The 25,062-nt window shown below is 41.2% G+C and overlaps 1 protein-coding gene across 2 annotated transcripts in view; it reads right to left on the reverse strand.

The window, feature by feature from the left end:
- Nucleotides 1–22,567: 22,567 nt before the first annotated feature.
- CDYL (chromodomain Y like) overlaps nt 22,568–25,062 on the reverse strand; it is a 211,348-nt gene continuing 208,853 nt past the window's right edge. For both annotated transcript variants that reach the window (XM_053602681.1, XM_053602680.1), the window contains exon 7: nt 22,568–24,199. In XM_053602681.1, coding sequence (XP_053458656.1) covers nt 24,041–24,199 — 159 coding nt within the window. In that variant the 3' untranslated portion in view covers nt 22,568–24,040. The remainder of the gene's footprint in view (nt 24,200–25,062) is intronic.

Genomic DNA, 25,062 nt, shown 5'->3' on the forward strand with positions numbered 1-25,062 from the left:
GCTGCTGTATTCCTTGATCACGTCTAAGAGTTTTGTAGTAGAGTCCCTAGTGTTTTCCAGATACACAATCATATCATCTGTGAAGAGCGAAAGTTTGATCTCTTCTGACCCTATATGGATACCCTTGATCGCCTTTTCTTCCCTAATTGCAGTGGCTAAAACTTCCATTAATGTTAAAAAGCAATGGAGACAATGGGCAGCCTTGTCTGGTTCCTGATGTGAGTGGAAAAGATTCCAATTTAACTCCATTCAATATGATATTGGCTGTGGGTTTGCTGTAGATGGTCTCTATCAGTTTAAGAAATGTCCCTTAAGTGTTCTGATCATGAAGGGATGCTGGATATTATCAAAAGCTTTTTCTGCATTGATTGAGAAAATCATATGGTCCTTGCTTTTTAATTTGTTTATGTGCTGGATTACATTTATAGATTTACGTATATGGAACCAGCCTTGAGACCCTGGGATAAAACCAACTTGGTCATGATGTATAATTTATTTGATGTGTTGCTGGATTCTGTTTGTTAGGATCTTGTTGAATATTTTTGCATCTATATTCATTAGTGATATCGGTCTACAATTTTCTTTTCTTGTTGGGTCTTTTCTTGGTTTGGGGATCAGGGTGATGTTTGCTTCATAGAACATGTTAGGTAGTCTTCCTTCTTTTTCTACCTTTGGAACAGGTTGAGTAATATAGGTACTAAGTCTTCTTTAAAAGTTTGGTAGAATTCTGATGTGAAACCATCTGGTCCCAGGCTTTTCTTGTTAGGGAGGTTTTGTATGATTGATGCTATTTCCGAACTTGATATGGGCCTGTTCAACATTTCCACTTGATTCTGGCTAAGTCTTGGAAGGTGACGTGCTTCCAAGTATCGGTCAATTTCCTTCAGATTTTCATATTTCTGAGAATACAGTTTCTTGTAATATTCATTAAGGATTTTTTGGATTTCTGAGGAGTCTGTTGTTATTTCGTCTTTGTTGTTTCTGATTGATGAGATTAGAGATTTTACTCTTTTTTTTCCTGATTAGGTTGGCCAAAGGTTTATCTATTTAATTGACCTTTTAAAAAAAACCAGCTTTTTGATTTATTGAGCTGTTGTATTATTCTTTTGTTTTCAATTTCATTTAATTCTGCTCTAATTTTGGTTATTTCTTTTCTTCTACTGGGTTTGGGGTTGGAATGTTCTTCCTTTTCCAGTTGTTTGAGATGTCCATTAAGTTGTTAACTTCCTCTCTTTCTGTTCTCTTGAGGAAGGCTTGCAGTGATATAAATTTCCCTCTTAGAAGTGCCTTTGCGGTGTCCCAGAGGTTCTGATAGTTCGTGTCTTCATTGTTTTGTTCCAAAAAGTTGGTGATTTCTTTCTTAATCTCATCTCTGACCCAGCTGTCATTCAGCATAAGGTTATTTAACTTCCATGTTTTTGTATGAGTATGCAGATTCCTGTTGTTACTCAGCTCAAGTTTTATTCCATGGTGGTCCGAGAAGATGCAAGGAATTATTTCTATTCCTTTAAATTTACTGAGGTTAGACTTGTGACCTAAGATGTGATCGATTTTGGAGTAAGTTCCATGGGCTGATGAGAAGTATGTGTATTCAGTTTTGTTGGGATGAAATGTTCTGTAGATGTCTGCTAAATCCAGATGTTGGATGGTTAGGTTTAAATCTAAGATTTCTTTGCTCAGCTTCTTGTTGGAGGATCGATACAACACTGCCAAAGGAGTGTTGAAATCTCCGACTATTACAGAGCTGGAGGAAATCAAGTTGCTCATGTCTGTTAGAGTTTCTCTTATAAATTGAGGTGCATTATGGTTGGGTGCATGGATATTAATAATTGAGATCTCATCATATTGAGTATTACCCTTAACAAATATGAAGTGACCATTTTTGTCCTTCCTTACTTTTGTTGGTTTAAAGCCTATTGTATCTGCAAATAAAATTGCAACACCTGCTTTTTTCTGATTACCATTTGCCTGAAATATGGATGACCATCCTTTCACCCTGAGTCTGTATTTGTCTTTTAAGTTAAGATTTGACTCTTGTATGCATCAAATATCTGGCCTGAGTTTTTGTATCCAGTCAGCTAACCTATGCCTCTTTAGAGGACAGTTTAAGCCGTTCACATTAATGGAGAATATTGATAAGTCTGGTGAAGTTTTGGGTATCGAGTTTTTCAGAAGTCTAGTGGGCATTTTTAATCCTTTTGCTAGTGTGGAAATTGGAGTTTGATCCGAATTTTCTGAGTGAGTTTACTTTTGTGGTATAGGATTGGGTTGGTCATTATGGAGGATAGGTCTGAGAATATCCTGAAGAGCTGGTTTGGTTATGGCAAATTTCTTCAATATCTGAATGTCATTAAAGTATTTAATATCTCCATCATAAATGAAACTCAGTTTAGCTGGATACAAGATCCTGGGTTGAAAGTTATTTTGCTTTAGGAGATTAAAAATGACCACGCTCTTCGGGCTTGAAAAGTTTCAGCAGAGAGATCTGAAGTCATTCTAATATTCTTCCCTTTGAAGATAATGGTTTTCTGGCAGCTTTGAGGATTTTCTCCTTCATATTAACTTTAGTGAAGTTAATTATGATATGCCTGGAGGATGTCTTATTGGGGTTGAGTTGTGCTGGGGTTCTGAAGCTGTCCACTATCTGAATTTCAGAATCTCTAGGCATGTCTGGAAAATTCTCTTTCATAATTTCATGCAGAAGGGCCTCTGTGCCCAGCCAGGCCACTTCATCTGTTTTGGAACTCCTATGATTCGGATATTCGCCTTCTTTGAATTATCCCAGAGCTCTCAGAGAGAATGATCCATTTTGCTCTCCAGTTCTCTTCCTCTTTGAGAGTTTGGGAGCGTTCAAAGGCTTTATCTTTGATGTCAGAAATCCTTTCTTCTGCTTGCTCCATTCTGTTGCTGAGGGATTCTACTGTATTTTTCATATCTTTGAGGGCTGCAAATTCTTGCTTCAGTGTGTCTAAGTCTTTGGTGGTTTTGTCTTTAAATTCGTTAAATTCTTGAGACAACTTTTGAATTTCTCCTCGAATTCCTAATTCCACTTTGTTAATCTTGTCTGCAATCCAAATTCTGAATTCGATTTCTGACATCTCAGCCAGTTGTTTATGAATGGGATCTTCAATTGCATCTGCCATATCTTTCCTTGGGGGGGTTGATCTATTCTGGTTATTCATGTTACCAGAGTTTTTCCGCTGATTCCGCCCCATGGTTGTTTTACTCCCTTTGATTTTTTTCCCCTGGGGCTTTGTCAAGGGCCTGTACAGTGTTGTGGCCTGAGAAACTGGGGCCCTGTCTGGTGTGGTGGGGCTAAGTGGTTCTGTCTTATTTTCAGCTGGTTTCTGTTCCACCCTAGTGAAACAGATACTCTGGATTGAAGTCTCAGCTGTGGAGAAATATCAGCAATTAAGTCACCCTGCCCTCCACTGGCAAACAATTGGAAAAGAAAAATCAAACCTTCCTACCACCGTGCACCCAGGGCACCACCTGATTTGTCCTCAGGCGATTGGTTCAGTTCAAAAAGTCCAAATCAGTTGTCTCAGTCTGCACCTGTCTCAGGTGAGAGAGTTTAAGAGGTCTCTGGGAACTGGATCACAGGGGTCTGGTGACTACTCTGGTGTGGCTCGCTCCAGTGCTGCGTGGAGTCAGGAGGAGACACCCAGCCAATAGATCAGTGTGGGAAGATTGATGCCTCATTCCCACCTTGCACCACTGTCACACCCAGTCACTGATAGCCCTGCAGTTGGCCTACCCAGTTGCCTGTAGTGAATTGGTACTCCAGGAGTTTTCACCTGCCTGAATCACAAGGAAGTCTGCCAGGCCACTGCGCTCTGCCTCTCTCTAGCAGGAGGAGGTGAGGCCTGACAACCTCAGGCACTTGATGAAGGTTGGGGAGTTTTCACTCAGGTTCAGTCTCACCCGTGATTAATGTTACTGACAGAACAGAACAGAACAACTCTGCGGTTCCCCTGCAGAAGAGAAGCTGAATTGAGTTCCAAATCAGCTTGTCTTTGCTCTCGTATTGTCTGTAGGCTGACGATTCCCTGAGGGCAAGGTGCGTCTTAGGTTTAGTAAAGCAGACCTCTGGGTCAGCCCCACCCTGGGAGTTTCCCCGGTTTGCAAGTTGGAGTAGCCTCAGGTAAATCCTATACTCAGAGTCTCTGGTTGCCCAGGAAGACAGGGGGTGTGGCTTCAGGATATTCAGTAATGAGCTGTATTGCTAGCAAAAGAGGGCTGCAGCTCTATGGCTCAGGCAACCGCCGCTCCAGTGTAGCCCTGCTCCGGCCAACCGTCCACTCTCTGCTCCTGCACCCCAGAGTCTGCACTGACTGGCTGCAGCCCAGCACCGTCTACACCCCTTGAGCAACCACCCAAGAGTCTGGACCCCTGGGGGACAGGCCTCCAGACCCTGGAGCGAGAGCAGAGGGGAGTGCTGGGAGCCTGGGATTGCGGGCAGAGAACACACACAGCTCCACACAGTTTTATACCTGGCTGCACTGTCACCAAAAGACGGCTGTCGCACTGTGCCTCAGGGAACTGCCACTCTGGTGCAGTCCCCTCTCCGCCAACTGGGACTGGCCTCCAGACCCCAGTGTGAGTGAAGGGGAGCGCTGGGAGCTCAGAATTCCAGGTAGAGACTATATACAGTTTATACAGTTTTATGCCTGGCAGGAGGATGCCATGGCACCCTAGTAGGGGAGGTAGGTCCAGTTTTTAGAGGGTCTCTCCCGTGGAGTGTAGTGGGAAGACCTTTGCACTCTGCCCGATTGTTTGTGGGGCACTCTGAGCCATTCTCATGGGGGAGGGGACTCCCGTTCCCTTGGTGATGGATTTTGTACCTTTTGTTTGTATCCTTGTGGTTGCAGCTCGCCTCAGCAGGGTTGACATGCGTTCTTCAACCTTCTCTCTTAGTGCAGCTCAAATCCACCAGGTTACTTGCTGAATTTTTGTCCTTTAACTCTCCTACTGGACGGGAGCCTCTGTGGAAAGCTGGCTTCAGTCAACCATCTTGTCTCCTCCCTTCACAATTTCCCTTTGGTGTAGGAAATCAAAATGTTTACTTTCTTCATGTTCAGGTCAAGTTTCCAAAAGAGAAATCTAATTTATTTTTACTATTATTTTAAATTTATAATGATTTTATGTTTACCATGATTAAAATATTAAAAACATGGAGTGGGCTCAGTGCCCATATCTCAGTGGTTAGGGCGCTGGCCACATACACTGGGCTGGGTGGGTTTAAACCCAGCCTGCGCCTGCTAAAAATAATAACAACTGCAACAAAAAAATAGCCCAGCATTGTGGTGGGTGCCTGTAGTCCCGGCTACATGGGAAGCTGAGGCAAGAGAATCACTTAAGCCCAAGAGTTTGAGGTTGCTGTGAGCTGTGACACAATGGCACTCTACCAAGGGCAACATAGTGCAGCTTTGTCTCAAAAAAAAAAAAAAAAATATATATATATATATATATACACATATATGGAGTGCATACTTAATAATCACTACTGGTACATCAGAGATTATATAAATTGGCTCATGAGTAATTTTTTATTTTAGACCAACAGTAGAAATTTTTCCCTTACTTTACAGATGAAAAAAACTGAGACTCAAAGAGATTCCTCTACATGCTGGAAGCAACATAAGTGATAGCTGCCAGAATTTAAAACGAGCACTGTTTCACTCTAAAGCTCAAGCTCCAAGGTCAGGAAACAACTATAATTCTTGTCTCTGAACACTCCCCATTGGTATGCACCTGTTGAATATGACTTCTCAAAGTATACTGTCATGACTATTTCATGTTTTTCTGGATTATTTCAAAAATAATTGCACCCGCATGTGCAAATGCACAATACTTATATACTCATATGTAGGAACTCTGATACTTTTCAATCATGTCTCTCAGAAATAATGCTTTTAGCTTTAGAATTTACACTTTGCTAGGTCAAGTTATTTACAAAGTTGAAAGTAGACAACAAAGAAGAAAACTGTGCGATTTCTAGAAAAAATGATGACAAATATTGTTCTCATACCCAAGTTTATTCTCCTTTTATTTACTAGTGGGATGTCAATCAAGTGCAATGATGCTCATTGATGTTGTTTAGTTTGAAAGTAGTTTCTGAGCCAACGAAGGAGATTATATTACAGTTCCCTAGACTCTCAATCTTTTCAATGATCAACCAGTAACATTTCTGGACACATTTCCCATTGGCTTATGGAAATCAAAATGTTTAATTTCTTTATCCTCAAGTCAAGTACCAAAAAGAGGAATTTATTTTACTTGTACCCTAATTTCATGTTTACATTGGTGTTATGTTTACCATGATTAAAATATTAAAAAGATGGAATGCATGCTTAATAATCACTGTTGATTGGTACATCAGACATTATATAAGTTGGCTCAAGTGAAATACTTCACTCTGGAGAAACAATGGTATTTCCCCCCAACTTTACAGATGAACAAACTGAGACTGAAAGAGATCCCTTAATGTGCTGAAAGTGACACAGCTGACTACAGCCTGAATTTCCACCAAGGGCAGTGTCACTTAAAATTTCAAGCTCAAGCTCATAAGCACTGAAATAGTATTATACTTGCTCTCTGTACTATCAGTTGCATACCATTGGGGGAGCAGAGTTCATTCTTGGCATGCTCCTGTTAAAATGATTCTCTAAAGTCTAATTTCACTATCTTTTCTGGATTCTTTAAAAAATAATTGCACACAACTATGCAAATATACAATTTATCTATACTCAAATTTATCTATTCTCAAATATACTCCTAAACATTTCAGTTAGTTTTTTCAGAAATAGTTCTTTTAGCTTTAAAATTTATAGATTACTAGTTTAGGTTATTTTCAAATTTGAAAGTATACAGAAGAAAACAAATTGGGAGTTTTTTTTTTTTTTTCTAAATGACCACAAAAATTCTTCTAAGGGCTAAAGTTTATTCTCATTTTATTTACTAAACTAAAGAAGTTTGAACAAACTTCCATAAAGTTTATTTACATTGTTTATCTTGGAAGTAGTTCTTGAGCCATAGAGGGAAACTACTCTGATGTGACAACTCCTCTTTGACCGCGACAATCTTTGGACATCTGTCTCACTGTCCTAGCACCACTGACACACTCACAACTCTCCACTCTCTGCATCTTAGGCAGACACATCTTACTGCTTGCTAAACATTAGCTCTGAACTATGCTGCAGGTACCTCCAACTTAGCTGGGTCAAAATAGACCTCCTGGCTCTCGTCCACCACACCTGATTTCCTTCTGCTCACCCATTTTCAGTTGTATCGATTCTCTTTCTGCAAACCTGGGAGTCATCATTGACTCCATTTTTTCTTCAATTCTAACCAAATACCAAGTTCTTCTGATTTTATTTTGAAGGCATTCAAAAAAGTTCCTTCAGTTGTTCTCTGACACTGAAATTCTAGTTCATCAATGAGCTAGAACACAAGATGATACACAAGGTCTTCCAAGACTTCCTCTCTGCCATTCTGTGCCCCACACTCTGGTCCCATCTTGAGGACCATACTGTCCTACAGCATTAGGACTTTGTCAAGTTGTGCCTGAGGCTGGAAAGTGTCCTCCTTCTCAGCCATATCTTTCAAACTGTTGATCCTTAAGAGCCAGCTTAAGTTTTCTCTGCTCTAAGAAAGCACCCTGAATTCCCAGGCTGGGCTGGGTGCCCTTAGTGATGCTTCCAGTACGTTGTGGCTGCCCTCATCATCACTACCTTCAGATAACAAAATTGTGTCCTGAGCAGTGATTGTGCTGGTCACATTTCTAACTACTTTGTATTTTTGATCTAATTTTATTCTTGCAACAGTGAGGGAGGTACTGTTTTATCCCAGTTCATGATGAAGAAACAGAGGCACAGAGGGTGGGAGATACTGTTTTATCCCAGTTCATAGATGAGGAAGCAGAAGCACAGAGAGGTTAAGCAACATGTCTGGCACCATAGTCTATTTGTTGTATTATTCACAGCATTTGAATCATGACCTTCTATGGTAATTTCCTGCTCATGTATCTTATATAGCTGCTACAGTCTGAATAGTTGTGTCTCCCCTCTAAATTCACATGTTGAAACCTAATGATCAGAGTGATGATATTAGGAATTGGGACCTTTGGGAGGTGATTAGGTCATGAGGGTGGAGCCCTCACGAATGGGATTAGTGCCACCTCCAGAGAGCTCCTTTAATGTTCCCAACATTTAACGACACATTAAGAAGGCACCATCTGTAAACCAGAATGTGGACCCTCACTGGATGTTGACTCTACTAGTGCCTTGAGTTTGGACTTCCATCTACCAGAACTGTAAGAAATTAACTTCTGTTGGGCGGCGCCTATGGCTCAGTCGGTAAGGCGCCGGCCCCATATACTGAGGGTGGCGGGTTCAAACCCAGCCCCGGCCAAACTGCAACCAAAAATTAGCCGGGCGTTGTGGCAGGCGCCTGTAGTCCCAGCTACTAGGGAGGCTGAGGCAAGAGAATCGCTTAAGCCCAGGAGTTGGAGGTTGCTGTGAGCTGTGTGAGGCCACGGCACTCTACCGAGGGCCATAAAATGAGACTCTGTCTCTACAAAAAAATTAAAAAAAAAAAAAGAAAAAAGAAATTAACTTCTGTTGTTTATAAGCCACCCTGGCTATGGTATTTTGCCATAACAGCCCAAACAGACTAAGACATTGCCCTTGAGAATAAAAGCCCTATATCATTTACTTTTGGATCCCCAAGGCTTAGCATAAGGAGTATGGTAAGAAAGGTTCTATTCTATTCTGCTCAGTTCCACAGTGGCCTGGAGAAAGCAAGAAAATTCAACCTCCTGGTGTCAGCTCTTGCCACAAGTCCAGCAGTATGCTCAGTCAGAATGGCTCCATATGGGATTAGTTCTGACTTTAAGAAAGAAAACCACCTACACATAAAAAATATCTTTACTATTTGCTCAATCTGCGAATTTTTTTAGTGGAAAGAAGATCTTCATTACATAAGTAAAAGTAAAAGTTCAAAAGAAAATATAGCTACCTAGTATGACTTGGAAAAAAAAGAGTGAGGGAGAGAGAAAATATAACCAGTTCCCACCTTTCTCTCCTTGGCATTTTGAAATTTATCCATTAATCAACTTATTGATTTGGAGACTTTCTCTTTATCAATCGATTCCAGAATCCATAGTGCTCATTGTTCTTTTTATAATTCTAAGAATGTAAGCAGTGTTGAGGGGCTCATATGTAAATGTTGTTACTACAGGGAAACCAATCTGCTGAGAGCATTCCTGCTTTTTATATTACTATTTTATTATTTTATATAGAGCAAAATGAGTAAAAGAAAATGATAATTAGGAGTTTGTTTTATTTTATTTTTATTTTTTTGAGACACAGTCTCACTATGTTGCCTTTGATAGAGTGCCATGGCATTACAGCTCACAGCAACCTCAAACTCTTGGGCTTAAGCAATTCTCCTGTCTTGGGCTCCCAAGTAGCTGAGACTACAGGGGCCCACCACAACGCCTGGCTATTTTTTTGTGGCAGTTGTCATTGTTGTTCAGCTGGCCCAGTCTGGGATTGAACCCGCCACCCTCGGTGTATGTGGCTGGCACCGTAACCACTGTGCTACAGATGCTGAGCCTAGGAGTTTGTTTTAAAATATAATGCTTCTTAATCAGTAGGCATTTTTATCTGGAGTGCAGATTGTGAGGTGGCAAGACTCCCACAGCCCGGGAGTTGATTCAAGGAATGACCCCCAAACTGCTTCTCCTCCCTTCCTAAACTATAGTACTTTCTCCTTGCTCCCTGTGCCGGAAGTCACGTAGCCTCTGTATATCTTTTGACTAAAAGCACATACCCTTCTCTCCCTAAAGTTAATCTTTCCCCTATGTACTATTACTTCCCCTCAACCTTGTAAGATGAAAATATTCCCACTCACTGTCCCTACTGATTTGCAACATTGTTAGTATAGCAACCTAGTTTAGGTATCACAGGGTTAGGTGCTGGCTGCAGTCATCAGCTGTGTCACACCCTCCTGCCCCATCCTTATCTCTTGTGTGACCTTTGTCTCTTGTGTGTCTGATTTTCTCATTCCCCACCATTCCCAATCTTTCATGCTGGGTTGTGAAACTTTTAAAAATAAATTATTTTAAATTTAAAAAATTTTTCTTGTTGTTGTTAGCTGGGACTATGTGTGGGCACCACTACCCCTGCCTAATATTTCTATTTTTTTTTTTTGTAGAGACAGGGTCTGTCTATGTTGCTCAAGCTGGTCTCAGACTCCTGAACTCAATCAGTCCTCCCACCTCTGCCTCCCAAATAGCTAAGATTACAGGCATGAGCCACTAGGCCCAGCCAATAAATTATTTTTTTTAATTGAACAAGGGTTATAACATACAGAAAAACTACCAACCCCCAGTGGCGCCCGTGGCTCAGTGAGTAGGGTGCTGGGCCCATATACCAAGGGTGGCGGGTTCAAACCTGGTCCCGGCCAAACTGCAACAAAAAATAGCTGGGTGTTGTGGCGGGTGCCTGTGGTCTCAGCTACTCGGGAGGCTGAGGCAAGAGAATCGCCTAAGCCCAGGAGTTGGAAGTTGCTGTAAGCTGTGATGCCACAGCACTCTACCAAGAGTGACAAAGTGAAACTCTGTCTCTAAAAAAAAAAAAAGAAAAGAAAAACTACAACTCCAAGCGTACAACTTGATGAATTGTTACAAAGTGAACACATCTAGGACAACAGACCCCAGATCAAGAAATCAAATATAGGTTAGGTGCAATGATTCATGCAGGTAGTCCCAGTAGTTTGGGAGGCCTAACTTAGAGAATCACTTGAGACCAGGAGTTGAAGGATGCAGTGAAGTGCAATTGCACCACTGAACTCCAGCCTGGGTGATAGAGACTCTACCCTTTAACAAAAGACAGAGAGAGAGAGAAAGAGAAAGAGAAAGAGAGAACATTATTGGATTCACTCTCCCCACAAGCACCCCCACCCCCAGCCCCAAGCACTGAGGTTCTCACTGACTTCTAATACCATGATTAGTCTGGCCTGGTTTTGAACTTCATCTAAATGGAATCATGCAGTATGCATTCCTTTGTATCTGGCTTCTTTTGTTCAACATTATGCTGATGAGATTCATCAAATGGGCTTAGTGGTCGTTAATCCACTTTCATTACTGTGGGAATTCCATTTATAAGTATATTACAGTGCATTTATCCATTCTCCTGTTGATGGACATTTGGGGCTATTATGAATAGTGCTGCTATAAACATTCTCATACACATCATCAGTGAACATATGTGCACATTTCTTTGGGGTCTCTGCCTAGGAGAGGGATTTCTGAGTGATAAGGTGCTGGCTTCAGTAGATGTTACTAAAGACTTTACACAAATGGCTGTGCTATTTTACATCCTCACCAATGGAGTGTGAGCATTTCAATTATTCCACATTCCTCCCAACACTTGGTATTAACAGCCCTTGTAATTTTAACCATTCTGGTAGGTGCACGTTGGTTTCTTCCTGTGGTTTTAGTTTATGTGATGGCTTATAAAGCCAAGCACTTTTTATTTGCTTTGTGGCCATTTGAAGCATCCTCCCTCTTTCCCTTCTTCCCTCCATTCTTCCCTTTCCTTCCTTACTTCTGGAAGTAGCTGTTCATGTCTTTTTAAAATTATTTAATTAACTGCTTTATAACATACATGTAACATAAAATTTACTATTTTTAACACTTCATGCATGCAGTTCAATGGCATTAGGTGCATCCACACTGAGGTGCCACCACCCACTTGCAGCTCGAGCTGTGTTCATTTCTTTGGCATCTTTTTTTCTATTGAGCTCTCAGCACTTTTCTTATTAATTTGTAGGAGTTCTTTACATATTCTGGATATAGGTCCTTTGCCTGTGATATAGGTTGCAAATATATTTTCCCATCTTTGACTTTTTATTGTCTTATTGATAAAAATAAATTCTTAATTTTACTATCACCCAATGTATCGATCTTTTCCTTTTGGATTAGTGTCTTTTTGTGTCCTGGTGAAATCCTCACCTGCCTCCTTTGGTGCTGTTAAAATCTATATCTGCCTACAAGCCCCAGTGTTCTGATGCCTATTTTGTGCTAGAGAATGAACCAGGCATTTTCACATATGTTCTCTCCTGTTTTGTGGGAAAGCTATCTTCATCATTATCTGCCCAAGCTGGGACATGATACGTATGCTGGACAATGTCCATGGCTTCCTGACATCTGGATGCCCTTCCCACATTGGAGAGGATGGGCCTGATGCCACTGCCCTACCTTCATCCCACAGATGTGGGGCTCCAAGGATGCAGAGGGTGTGGTGTGCTCTGGCAAGCAGAGGGAGGATCTAAAAGAGTCTGTTTGCATTGATGTGGGGGCTTCAGCGGCTGCAGAGGTGGGAGAGGAGCAGGTAGAGGAGAGATCCAGTGTGAGGACAAGCAGAAAGCCCCAGGATGAATCCTCCAGAAAGCAGAGAGAGGGATGGACTTTGCTTATCAGCTCAGTATCACAGGGATGAAAGGTGAGGTTGCAGCGCTGGGTCTACACATCGTCTTTCTGGCATTTGTTGTTTTGGTGTCAGGACTGGCCAAGAGTCTCAGACTGTATGGGGCCTACCCAAGAACGGTAATGGGGGTGCCTCAAAGCCTGTAGAAGGCATCAGGGGCTCCAGTGTATGAACCAAGTGGGGCTGTGGTTAGGGCTGGCTCCCCAGGAGGGGCTGGTACCAGCCTTTCCCTCTCTGTCTCTGAGAATTTTAAACATTGCATTGAAAGGTCCACCCTACAACAGGAAAGTATTTGCCTGCTGAGCTCAGAACTGGTATTATAAGTAGTTTGCAAATCTGTTTATTGTGATAGAAAGCAGATCAGTGGTTGCCTGGGATAGGGCAGGGGAGGAGGGGCAGAGGGGAGGGATTGCACAAAGCACAAGAAAACCTGTGAGGGCCGGACGTGGTCACTATCTTGATTATGCTATGGTTTCCTGGGTGTATCCACACACCAAAACTTGTAAAACTGTATGCTTGAAACATGTGCAATGTTAATGTATGTCAGTTACCCTTTAATGAAGCTGTTAACATCCCCCAACACCCATACACTCTGGCACACAGTTTGCAACGAAGTTGTTCAAATCACACTTTAATCGCCCAATACAAGCGTCTCTCTCCAAACCTGCCCTCTTGCAGGAGTGTGGTTCTTCTAAGTGTCCTCGTCACAAGGGAGAGGTCAACACCAACACTCAGCTGGCCTGCCCTGGAGCTGATACCACTTCAAGTTCCAGGATCAATATTCAGGGATCTGTGAAGGCCCAAGCTGAGGAGAGAACCAGCCAGAGGCACAAAGATGGGCAGGTCCCCAAGCCCACACCTGTCTGGCCCCATAACTATTACAAGGCAGATGATCATTGGAGCCTTGACCTGACCTTCACAATCAGCAAGGTTCACCCCGGGAATCCTCTCCTCACAGGGAATAGGATCTCTTCCTCTTCAGTCATGGGGAATTGGAAATTGAGAATGGACGGGCTACAGGGGATTGGCTGTTGAAGCACTTAGGGAGTGATAGCATCTGGACATCCCCCACGACAGGGCTGAGGACTTTTGTTCTTTTTTTTTTTTTTGAGACAGAGTCTCACTATGTCGCCCTTGAGAGTGCCGTAGCGTCACAGCTCACAGCAATCTCAAACTGTTGGGTTCAAGTGATTCTCTTGTCTCAGCCTCCCTTGTAGCTGGGACTATAGGCTCCTGGCACAATGCTGGGCTATTTGTTTTGTTTGTTTGTTTGTTTAGCAGGCTTTGGTGGGTTCGGACCCACCAGCCCTGGGGGCATGTGGCCAGCGCCCTAACCACTGTGCAACGGGCACCAAGCCAAGGACTGTTGTTCTAAGGATAATCACACACCTTTAGAGAAGGGGAATTGCAGGTCATTTTCTTCTTTCAAAACAGAATGTTTATATAATATTTTCTCACTGCACAAGATTTCGAAGCTCTGGAGAATATCTGTAGTAAATAAAACCCCAAAACATAACACCAGTGGTGACTGTCACAACAGAATGCTACTAGCAAATGCTTACAACAAGGTGTAAAAGTCAACAGATATCTTCCTTTTACCAAAAATGAAGGCAGCTGAAGTGTTGACCTAGTATCGCAGGATGCCTGCAGCCTCTTTCAGGAGGCCGAGGTGGCCCTGGTCTATTTAATCTGCCTCTTGTGGTCCCTCTGCTGATCAACAGTTGTTGGCAGAGGGCCAGGGTCTTTAGTGGGGAGAACTACAAGTTCCCCTGCCAGGATAGCGCCTTATTAGCATAGTGTTCTAACCGCCTAAGCACCAGTTCCAGAAGAAAAAGAGAAAGAAACAGTAAAGCTGAGCCCCAAAGCAGAATGCTGAAAAGGGCCCCACTCCTTCCCTCAGAAACGCCCAGCAGTGGACTCTAAGTGACCGAGGGCCTAGGGAAGGGATTGTTTACTTCACGGTGAAGTCTAAAAAATTCACATGGCACATGAGTGGCCACATCTTCAACAGGGGAATGTCCCCCCTAAAGAAGGACCCAGTGAAGTCAGAACATTTTTTTTTTTTCCAGAGACAGGGTCTTGCTCTGTTGCCCAGGCTGGAGTGCAGTGGCATCATCCTAGCTCTCTACAGCCTCATATTCTTGGTCTCAAGTAATCCTCCTGCCTCGCCTCCCAAGTACCTGGGACTATAGGTGTGCACCACTATGCCCAACTATTTTTTTCTATTTTTTTTGTATAAATGGATTCTTGCTATGTTGCCCAGAGTGGTCATAAATGATCCCTCCCATAGTGCTGGGCTTATAGGCGTGAGCCACTGCAACCAGCCAATGCTCACATTTGTAATCCTAGCACTCGGGGAGGCTGAGGTGGGTGGCTTGCCTGAGTTCACAGGTTCAAGACCAGCCTGAGCCAGAACAAGATTCTGTTTCTCAAAGTAGCTGGGAATTGTGTCAGGCACGTGTAGTTCCAGCTACGTGGGAGGCTGAGGCAAGAAAATCGCTTGAGCCCAAGAGTTTGCAGTTGCTGTGAGCTGTGATACTACAACACTCTACTGAGGGTGACAAAGTAAGACTCTGTCTCAATAAATAAATAAATAGGAAGAAATCAAGAAGAACAAGACTGATGCTCATATCTCTGAGGGAATAGTTGACAAATATTCAGGCCAAGTCCCCTTTGGGAAGCTGGGTTATGCCGTAGACAGGGGCAGGGAACTGTTAAGTGTATTTTATAAAAATTAATCATGTAAGCAAGCTTCTAAAAAATAAAATCCTTCACCAATTTATTTGAAAAGTTTTCCATAATCATACCCTCTCGTGACAGTGACAATCAAACCAAAAGTTTGGCATCTTCTCCATCTATATAACTGTCCTTCACCACCAAAATCACCCAAACCACCCACCAAATGGCTCCTGCTTGGGACAGTGAGAGTCAGGCCCCGAGCTTGAATAATGAAGAATGGCACATATCCCAAATGCTTTCATTCCGGAGTCTACGACAGTGAGAGACAAGAGTGAATATGAAAAGGCATTTATCTAAAAATATATCTAACATTATTTCACTTTGGAGCTTGACAGTGAAAGTCTGGCTAGTAAGTCCACCCACAATAACATACATATAAGATGTCTACACAATGGCCTCTAAAATCCAAGAGGCAAGAAATGGGCCACTTTGCACCGTTTGCTCTGGCAATGGAGGCCCCTTCACTGTCTATGGCAAATGTATCTTGCTTTGCAGACTTTCTTACTTTATAAAACTATCTTTCTCTTCCTCAATAAACTTTGTTTCACACTTGCCATAAGATAATAAACATAAAAAAAAAGAGGCAAGAAACATCACATTTCCTTATGATCAGAGAAATGAGAAAGCCCCAAAGGTCATGGAACACCAGGACCCTGTGGTCTACAGAGCCCATGGGATGACAAGAACAGAAGACTGTTCTTCTTCTTATTATTTTTTTCCAGAATGCTATTCTTGTGTCTGGTTTGGTTGCTGTGAAATCCCTGTTCCAACTTTTACTGAGGGCAACCTTAGGAAAATTATATAACCTCTCTAAGTCTTAATCTTCTCATCTGGAAATTGGAGCTAATTGTAATTCCCAAGAGAGTAAGAAATATTTATCATCATCACTATCATTTCTTTTAAATTCTTGCACAGAATTCCATTGTGGGGGCAAAAGTCATTTGTGTATCCAATCCCACATGAAGGGGATTTTTTTTTTTTTGGAGAGTCTCATTATGTTGCTCTTGATGCTGTAGCATCACAGCTTACAGCAACTTCAAACTCTTGGGCTTAAGAGTTTCTCTTGCCTCAGCCTCCCAAGTAGCTGGAACTACAGGCACCTACCACAAAGCCTGGGTATTTTTTTGTTGTAGTTACTTGGCTGGCCCAGGCTGGGTTTGAACCCGCCACCCTCAGTGTACGTGGTTGGCGCTGTAACCACTATGCTACGGACGCCGAGCCGATGAAGAGGAATTTAAATATGGAGAATAGGCTATTTATGCAACTTGTAACATGATGTTGAAATGAAAATTTTGTCTTCAGACCCAATTAATTATGTATCAATGTCTATGACTGTATTTATACTTTTATCTCTATCTTTAGCTGTATATTTTACCAAATACCAAAGTGAGCTGTGAGACTGACCATGGTGGGTGTATTAGTTGTCTTCTTTTGCGTAGTGAATTATCCCCAAACCTAGCGGCTTTTCTAGAACAAAAATCCTGGTGTGGCTAGGGGTCTCTCCCAAGGCTGCAGGTAAGGAGCTGACTGGGCTGCAGTCATCTCACAACCTGACTGGGGAAGGATCATCTTCCAAGCTCATACCCGTGAGCACCAGCTGGATAGAGCTCTGTGTGGGTTGTTGGACTATGGGCCTCAGTTCCTTGCTAGATGCTGATGGGATGTCACCTTCGGTCCCTTGGCTCATGGGCCTCTTCTTAGAGTACTTTACAGTGAGACAGCTAGCTTTCCCCATAGTGAGCAATCCAGAGGAGGTGGAGAGAGAAGCGTGGGCAAGTTGGAAGTCACAGTCTTTGATAGCCTAATTTCAGAAGTAACACCATAATAGTTTTTGCCACGTTCTATTTGTTAAAACAAGTCAGGAGGTTTAGCCCCCACTAAAGGGAAGGGAACACACAAAGATGTGAAGACTAGGATGTTGGGGTCACAACTTTTTTATTTTCCAGTCTCATTTTGTCACCCTGGGTAGAGGGCAGTGGCATCTTAGCTCACAGCATCCTCAAACTCGGGCTCAAGAGATCCTCTTCAGCCTCCTGAGTAGCTGGGACTACAGATGTCTGCCATAACACCCAGCTAGTGTTTCTATTTTTAGTAGAGATGAGGTCTTGCTCTTGCTCAGGCTGGTCTTAAACTCCTGAGCTCAGGCGATGCACCTGTTTCAGCTTCTAGAATGCTGGGATTACAGGTGTGAGCCACAGTGGCCGGCCACGTTTTTTTTCTTTTATTGAGGATAAGTTACCAGGTACACACAATGTGAAAACTGTTGTATCTTTCAGCAGAACTCAGTCTTTGTCATTGTGAAATAAGTTTTTCCTAGCATGATTTTTGCTTTAATGGGTATTTTGATATTAGTATAGTATTAGCCTATACAGTTTTCATTTGGTTATTATTGGTACAGTATATATTTTCCACCTTTTTCAACTTTTCAGTTTCAGAGGTGTTTTTTTGTGAACAACATATATGAATACAAAGAGGATGCTCCCAAAATGTATACACATTTTAAGAAAGGAGAAAAATGTATTAAATATAATTCTCTTTTTTTTTATAGTGGCAGATTGACCCTTTATTATTTTATTTATTTATTTATTTATTTTTATTAAACCATAGCTGTGTACATTAGTATGATTGTGGGGCACCATACACTTGGTTCATAGATCGTTTGACACTAAGAAAATGCTACAAAAGCTATGTTAACTAATGTGATGAAAATGTGTTAAATATAATTCTCAAGTGACATTTGACTTCTGCAGTTACAAAAGGTGCTCAATGTGACTTGTATTCATCTTTTGTATTGGTATATACATATTATTACAATTTTAATGCAGTTTTCTCCTTTCTTAAAATGTGTATACATGTTTTGGGCACCCTCTGTACCCATGTAGGTCTACATATTTTGAAGGCAGTCTGAAAATCTTTGTCCTTTCATACAAAAATTTAGTCCATTTTCATTAATGTATTTATTAATATTTTGAGCTACAATATACTATATCACCTATAAGTTTATTATTTGTTCTGCTAGTCTATGTTCCTTTTATCATACCCTTCCTGCGCATTTTGGATCAGTTAAATATTTTTCCGTGGTCTCCTTACATAGTGTTTTTAAACTTTTTTATCTCATGGCACACTTGAACTATAAAAGTTCCGCACACACTTAAATTACGTTGATCAAAAAATAAAATAAAAAAAGAATATACTTACTGTGCTTTGAACTTCATTTGTAAATGTCTTCTTTTTAATTAATGCTTTTTTTTTTTTTTTGGCCAGGGCCAGGTTTGAACCCGCTACCTCTGATATATGGGGCCAGTGCCCTACTCCTTGAGCCACAGGCACCACTCTAATTAATGATCTTTAAAAATGTTCACAGCATACCTAAGATCCTCTCATGGCACACTGGTTGAAAATCACTGGTTTAGAACAGGCATCCTCAAACTTTTTAAACAGGGGGCCAATTCACTATCCCTCAGACTGTTGGAGGGCCGGACTATAGTTTAAAAAAAACCAAACTATGAACAAATTCTTATGCACACTGCACATATCTTATTTTGAAGTAAAAAACAAAACGGGAACAAATATAATTCACATGGCTTCATGTGGTCCGCAGGCCGCAGTTTGAGGACGCCTGGTTTAGAATATATGTATACTCCTTTTTTTTTTTTTTGGTAGTTTTTGGCTGGGGCTGGGTTTGAACCCGCCACCTCCAGTATATGGGACCGGCACCCTACTCCTTTGAGCCACAGGCACCACCCTGTATACTTTTTAAAGGAATATTAATATTTGTTAATATTTGTTATAACTCAATTTATTACAGCCATCCCAGTGGTGTGGTGTCTTATTGTGGTTTTGATGTGCATTTCTCAGCCATGTCTCAAATTTTAAAAAGGAATCCTGTGGCTCAAAGGAGTAGGGCGCTGGCCCCATATGCCAGAGGTGGCAGGTTCAAACCCAGCCCTGGCCAAAAACCGCAAAAAAACACAAAAAAAACAAAAGGAATTTTTAAAAAAGGGTCTTGCTATGGTACCCAGGCTGGTCTCAAACTTCTGAACTCAGAGATCATCTTGCCTCAGCTTTCCGAAGTGTTAGTATTACAGGTGTAAACCACTATGCCCGACCCTTGAAAGGTTGATGTATCTGAAATCTCAGGAAGCTGAGTGCATTTTAGGACAGGTAGGGTTAGGGAAAGTTAAATATACAAGTCAGTACCAAAAGGAATCCTTTTTAAAAGTTGAGACATGGCTGGGCGTCATGGCTCGTGTCTGTAATCCTAGCAATTTGGGAGGCTGAGGCTAAAAGATCACTTTAGGGCAGGAGATTGAGACTAACCTGAGCAAGAGCAAGATCTGGTCTCTACAAAGAATAGAAAAATTAACCAGGCTCGGTGGTGCCTGCTTGTAGACCTAGCTGCGTGGGAGGCTGAGGCAGAAGTCTGAGGTTACTGAGCTAGGCTGACACTATGGCACTCTAGCCTGGATATCAGAGTGAGATTCTATCGCAAAAGAAAAAAAAGTTGACATACATAATTCAAATACTATAAAATTAATCATTTTAAAGCGTACAATTCAATGCTTTTTAGTATAGTCAAAAGTGTGTGCACACATTACCATTATCTAATTCCAAAACATTTTCATCTCTCTAAAATAAATACCTACCTATACCTGTTAGCAGTCATTCTTCACCCCAGCCCCCAACCTCACTCTCAGTCCCTGGCAAACACTATTCTGTTTTCTCTTTCTATAAATTTACTTATTCTGGATCTTTTCTACAAATGAAAACATACAATATGTGCCCTTTCATATCTGCTTCTTTTACTTAGCATAAAGTTCATCCACATGTAGCACGTATCAATACTTCATTTCTTTTTATTGCCAAACACCATGTCATATTCCATTGGACGTAGCATTTACTTGTTTATCTGTTCATCAGTTGGTGGATATTTGTTTCCACACTAGGAACGTGCAGGCATAAGTGTTTGAGTACTTACTTGTCTTCAATATTTTTGGCCATAGTATGAGTATAAAGTATCCTCAGAACATTTAACTTTTCGAGGCACTGCCAAGAGGCTTTTATAGTGGCTGTATCAATTTATGTACATTTTCATTGGACATGTAGGATTCCAATTTTCTATGTTTTCATTAACATTTGTTAATATTTGTTTTTAGCTGTATTGTAGCCATCCCAGTGGTGTGGTGTCTGTGGTTTTGACGTGCATTTCCCTAATGATTAATGATATGGAGCATCTCTTCAAGTATTTCCTGGCCATTGTTTTTTTTTTTTCATTTTTGAGACAAGGTATCCCTCTGCTGCCCAGGCTGGGGTGCAGTGACATTATCATACATCACAGCAGCCTTCAACTCCTGGGCTTAAGAGATCTTGCCTCAGTCTCCCAAGTAGCTATAGGTACACATCACTATAACTAGCTGATTTTAATTTTTTAAAGTGGAGTCTTGCTATGTTGCCCAGGCTAATTTCAAACTCTGGACTCAAGAGATCTGCTTGCCTCTGCTTCCCAAAGTGCTAGTATTACAGGTGTGAACCACTGTGCCTGATCCTCGAAAGGTTTATGTGTCTATCAGAAGTCTCAGGAAGCTGAGTGCATTCTAGGACAGGTAGGGTTAGGGAAAGTTAATTATAAGAGAGGTCAGTACCAAAGAGCCAGCAGGTGGTCTTGGTGAACGGATTTGGGGAAAAGACATGAAACCAAGCTTCTGAGGGTAGAGACAGACCCAGCTGGTAGAGCCCTGTGCCCAGGGCTTCCCCTCTTTAAGACGTGTGTCAGTATTTGGTAGGTGCCAATTCTCCTGTAGCATACACTTTTCTTCTTTGGCGAGGTTGTGACACTTACTCACACTGGTATGACAGAAATGGTGTACGAGCGGGCCAGAGCCCCAGATGTGGTTAAACTAGAGAGGCAGCTAATCTAGGGGGTTGGCCCTGGGCCCGTGGAAGCAGCCCCAGCCAGGATCCCTGTCTGCCTGTGCTCATGTTCACATAGTGGGCAGGGATTCCCTTAAAGCTCTTCAGAGGTCGGGTCTGAGTCTTCATTACTTTTGCTGGGGTCATCACAAACTCTACCAGCTTACCTACCAGCCTTTTTGAGAGCACTATTTTATAGAGTGATTACGTATTATGTTATTCTCTGAAAAATGAATCCTCTCAAAAAAATTGAATGAGCTGATGTACTTGAAGTATTTAGAAGAGAGCGTGGTACACGCTGCAGTGACAATATCACTGTTGTCATGGCTGAGGAGGGGCAGCCCTGGTCTGAAGCCTATGGGCTTTGCTCTCAGTGTTAACTCCCACCTGTGACCTTGAGGGCTGAGCCCCAAGAGGTAAGGGGAGGACCTATATGAGTTAGAGAATATCTTCTGTACAATCATTTACAACTTTTAAAAGTGTATGTTTTTGACATAAATTGTTCAATAATGTGTCATTTTAACCTAAGATTTTATAGACATTTTTTAATAAATGTGTATTCTACTGTGTCACAGCCATAAAGGACATGAATGCTCTTTCCTACTTTTCACTGTTAGGAACACTCTTGAGTTAAATTTTATTGCAAATGTATCCTTATTGTCAGTTTTCCTATGACCACTCATTCCTTACCATGAATCCTTAAGGAGTTGCTGGGTCATTAACAGTTACTGTCAAACTCTTCTCTAAAGGTGAACAAATTTTAGACTTTCAGCAACACAGACATGTCCCTTCATCCTTACCAACACAGGCCACGGCCGTGGAAACTCCTTTGGTGTTCCCAATGTTCCTCTTAGGCTTGATACTTCAGTTGAAAGATGGAGGGTTTGCTTCAGAAAAAGGGGATGTGGCCCACAAGACCTAGAAAACAAAGTCCCCAGTGATGGAAACAGACCCCCTAACTTGAGAACTTACTGAGTTTGGTGTTTTGTAAATTTTAGAAAACAGACTTCAAGGTATAGTTCCCAGAAACCCACTTTGCCAGTGACCTGGGATAGAAGAAGCCTGGTCTTATTCCTCACTACTTACCCATGTGACTTTGGATCAAAGGTTTAATAACAGAGTGCTGGTATTAAAAATGTATACACATTATAAGAGATCCATGCATTATATATTATGTATATACCTTGAGCACCTCTTGTAATTGCCTAAGTCCAATATGACTTGTATTAATCGTTTGTTATTGATATGTTGTGTATGACTTTAATGTTTTTTCCCTTTCTGAAAATTAGTCATATTCCAGGTCCCTCCCAGGTGAAAGGCATGTAGGTGGCCATGAACCGTACAGATGTTTTACACACGTGTACTTCATAAAAAAGATGAAAGAAAACATGAGAAACCACAAAGAATTGAAGAAACATTTCAAATGTGTTAAGAAATTATTAGTTTTATTTAACCAGTTTCACAGCTGAATATTTATTCTATAAAAACTTTACAGATTGTACAGTTTATATATAGTTCAAACTAGTGAACAAAAAAGTAGGTCCCACAGATGCAAAAATACTGTACCAATCAATCCAAGGTAAAGGCATTTTTACACTGTACAGCTCTCCACGTGGCCGGGGAGGTGGTCAGTTCTAAGTATAAACTTCAAAACTGTACAAAAATAAGGTTTTGATTTTATTTCGCTCTTCATACATTCAATATGATTGCAAGCTCAGAAGCCTAACTAATAATAGGCATCTGTAGTCTGGAATCAGTACCCACTCCTGAAAGGAATGCACATGTCTATTCACACAGGGCACTCTTGGACACCATACTGTACTCAGTATATTGTATAGACATGAAAGTAGAGACCAAGAACATTAAATGTCAAATACAAGGTAGTTCCTTTTTCTTTGAAAGGAGTTTCTGCATTTAATAGTGTGCCAAAAGAATTTTAACTTATTAAATAAAATATATTCTAAGTGAACCTAAAAATTACACTTTATAAACATAAAAATACTTTATTTTGGTGTAATACATCAATCATACCTGCAAATAGAAAACCAAAACTGTATATAAAGTAGTATTTCTCACCCAGCAACAAGAAGCACTTACGTAGTTATTTTTCAAAAGGGTCAGAAAAACTATAACCCACTAGGCCTAACTTATAACTTAGATATTCATACTTAAGCTAGTCAGTGATTCGCTAATACTGCAAAACAAGCTTTCTTCTAGAGACAGTGGTTTCTTCATGTTAACTGGGTAAGAACTGGACATATTTTAAAAAGGGGAAATCAACTGATATCTCAGCATGAATCCTGGGCATATGTAGGTATGGTTTAGGGGTCTGCTTGTCAGTGAATTTTTCATCAGAAATACGTATTCTAAAAGAAAAGTTTTACTTTTGATTTAGAATTTTCCATCTGAGTTATTTTTACCTTCTTGGAGACAAAGGCAACTGCTCAGATCTTTCCTTATCTCTATTTTGGGCAGGGACAGTGAGGCTGGCTAATACCCCTTTAGATTCTGATTCTGTATATTAGGAGGAAAAAAATGAGGAAAACAAACATTACTCCAGACTTTTCCATCATCCAAAAGCAATGAAATACAGCTGTCTTTTGCACAGTACTAGCCAAAGAAAACAAAAACGAGCGCTTCCCAGAGCAGCCTAGTGCTCACGTTATACTTTTATACTTGTGTGTATATAAGTATAAAACAATGACATTTGGACAAAGAAGCTTTGTAGTTATTTATTTTAAAGTTACAGTACTTAAAAACTTCTTGATTAATAAATAACTTGGATGCTTCCAGTCCTGTTTCCAAGCATGAGTGATGGGTGAACTTATTTCAGGCCATGAGGATGAACTAGGGCAACTTGGAGCCAATTCCATGGTTATCTGCAGGCAGCCCAGCGATCAAAACTCATCGATCTTCCTCTGCAAGTACTTTAACATGGAGTCCATCCCCTGCGCAGAGCCCCAGATTTTCTTCAGTACTTCACACTCCCTCTCATTGGCCTGTTCCAGCTCCATCTTCATGTTACAGCGCACAAGAGCTTTGGATTCTTCCAGCACCTGTGAGGAATAGCAACCGGGCAGTTAGCAAGGTGCATGCTTGCAGACACTGGCTCCATTTCTCCTCCAAATTTACGAAGGCAGTTCTCAAATTTGAGCAGCAATGATCTGTTAAAAAGGTTATCAGACATTTTTTTCACGATACCTATCAGGCCTAATTTTGCTTCATGCTAGCTGATAGGTAAATTCTCAACTTTAAAATGGCTGTTAAGCTATTTCAAAAGAGCGGGGGCTGTGTACACACTGACCCTCCCTCAGCATGAGACTAGTTTTGGCCTCAGCACTCTTACTGCAGGCTGGTGTGGATCCCAAGCTGGATGCCAACTCTGCTGCTGCCTAATGAAAACTCTGAGAATGCCCATTAAGGGGATTGTCTAAACAAAATTTAATTTTAATGACGGTTGTTCATATGACTCAAACAGTTTACATAGCAGTTGTGTCAGCTAATATTAAACATTTCACCCTGTAATTTGCTAAATGAATTTCTGTTAGAAAATTATTATTTATCATACTTATTGAACAAAAACTTGGATGAACTGTGAGTGGGGACTCAATTATGTGATTATATGAAAAGGCTCTGGAAATAGTAAAGAATTATATCAATGTTGGTGGTTGTTGATATTTGTAACAGGATATTTGAAGTCACTAAATTGCAGGCTGAAGTCCATTCCCGGGCATCTGAAAAGGGAGGACAGGCAATGCAGCCGGGCATAGGCATCAAGTGCAGCTTCTGACAGTTTTACGTGAAGGTGGCTCTGCTAGGACTATTGTGGAAAACTCAGAAATGTCAAATTGGGAAGTTCTCTGGAGGAAGAGGTTCAATTTTTAAAAAAAAGCAGTGTGTAACAGAACTGATCAGACGT

Source organism: Nycticebus coucang, chromosome 9, assembly GCF_027406575.1.
Source record: "Nycticebus coucang isolate mNycCou1 chromosome 9, mNycCou1.pri, whole genome shotgun sequence".
NCBI classification, from domain to species: Eukaryota; Metazoa; Chordata; class Mammalia; order Primates; family Lorisidae; genus Nycticebus; species Nycticebus coucang.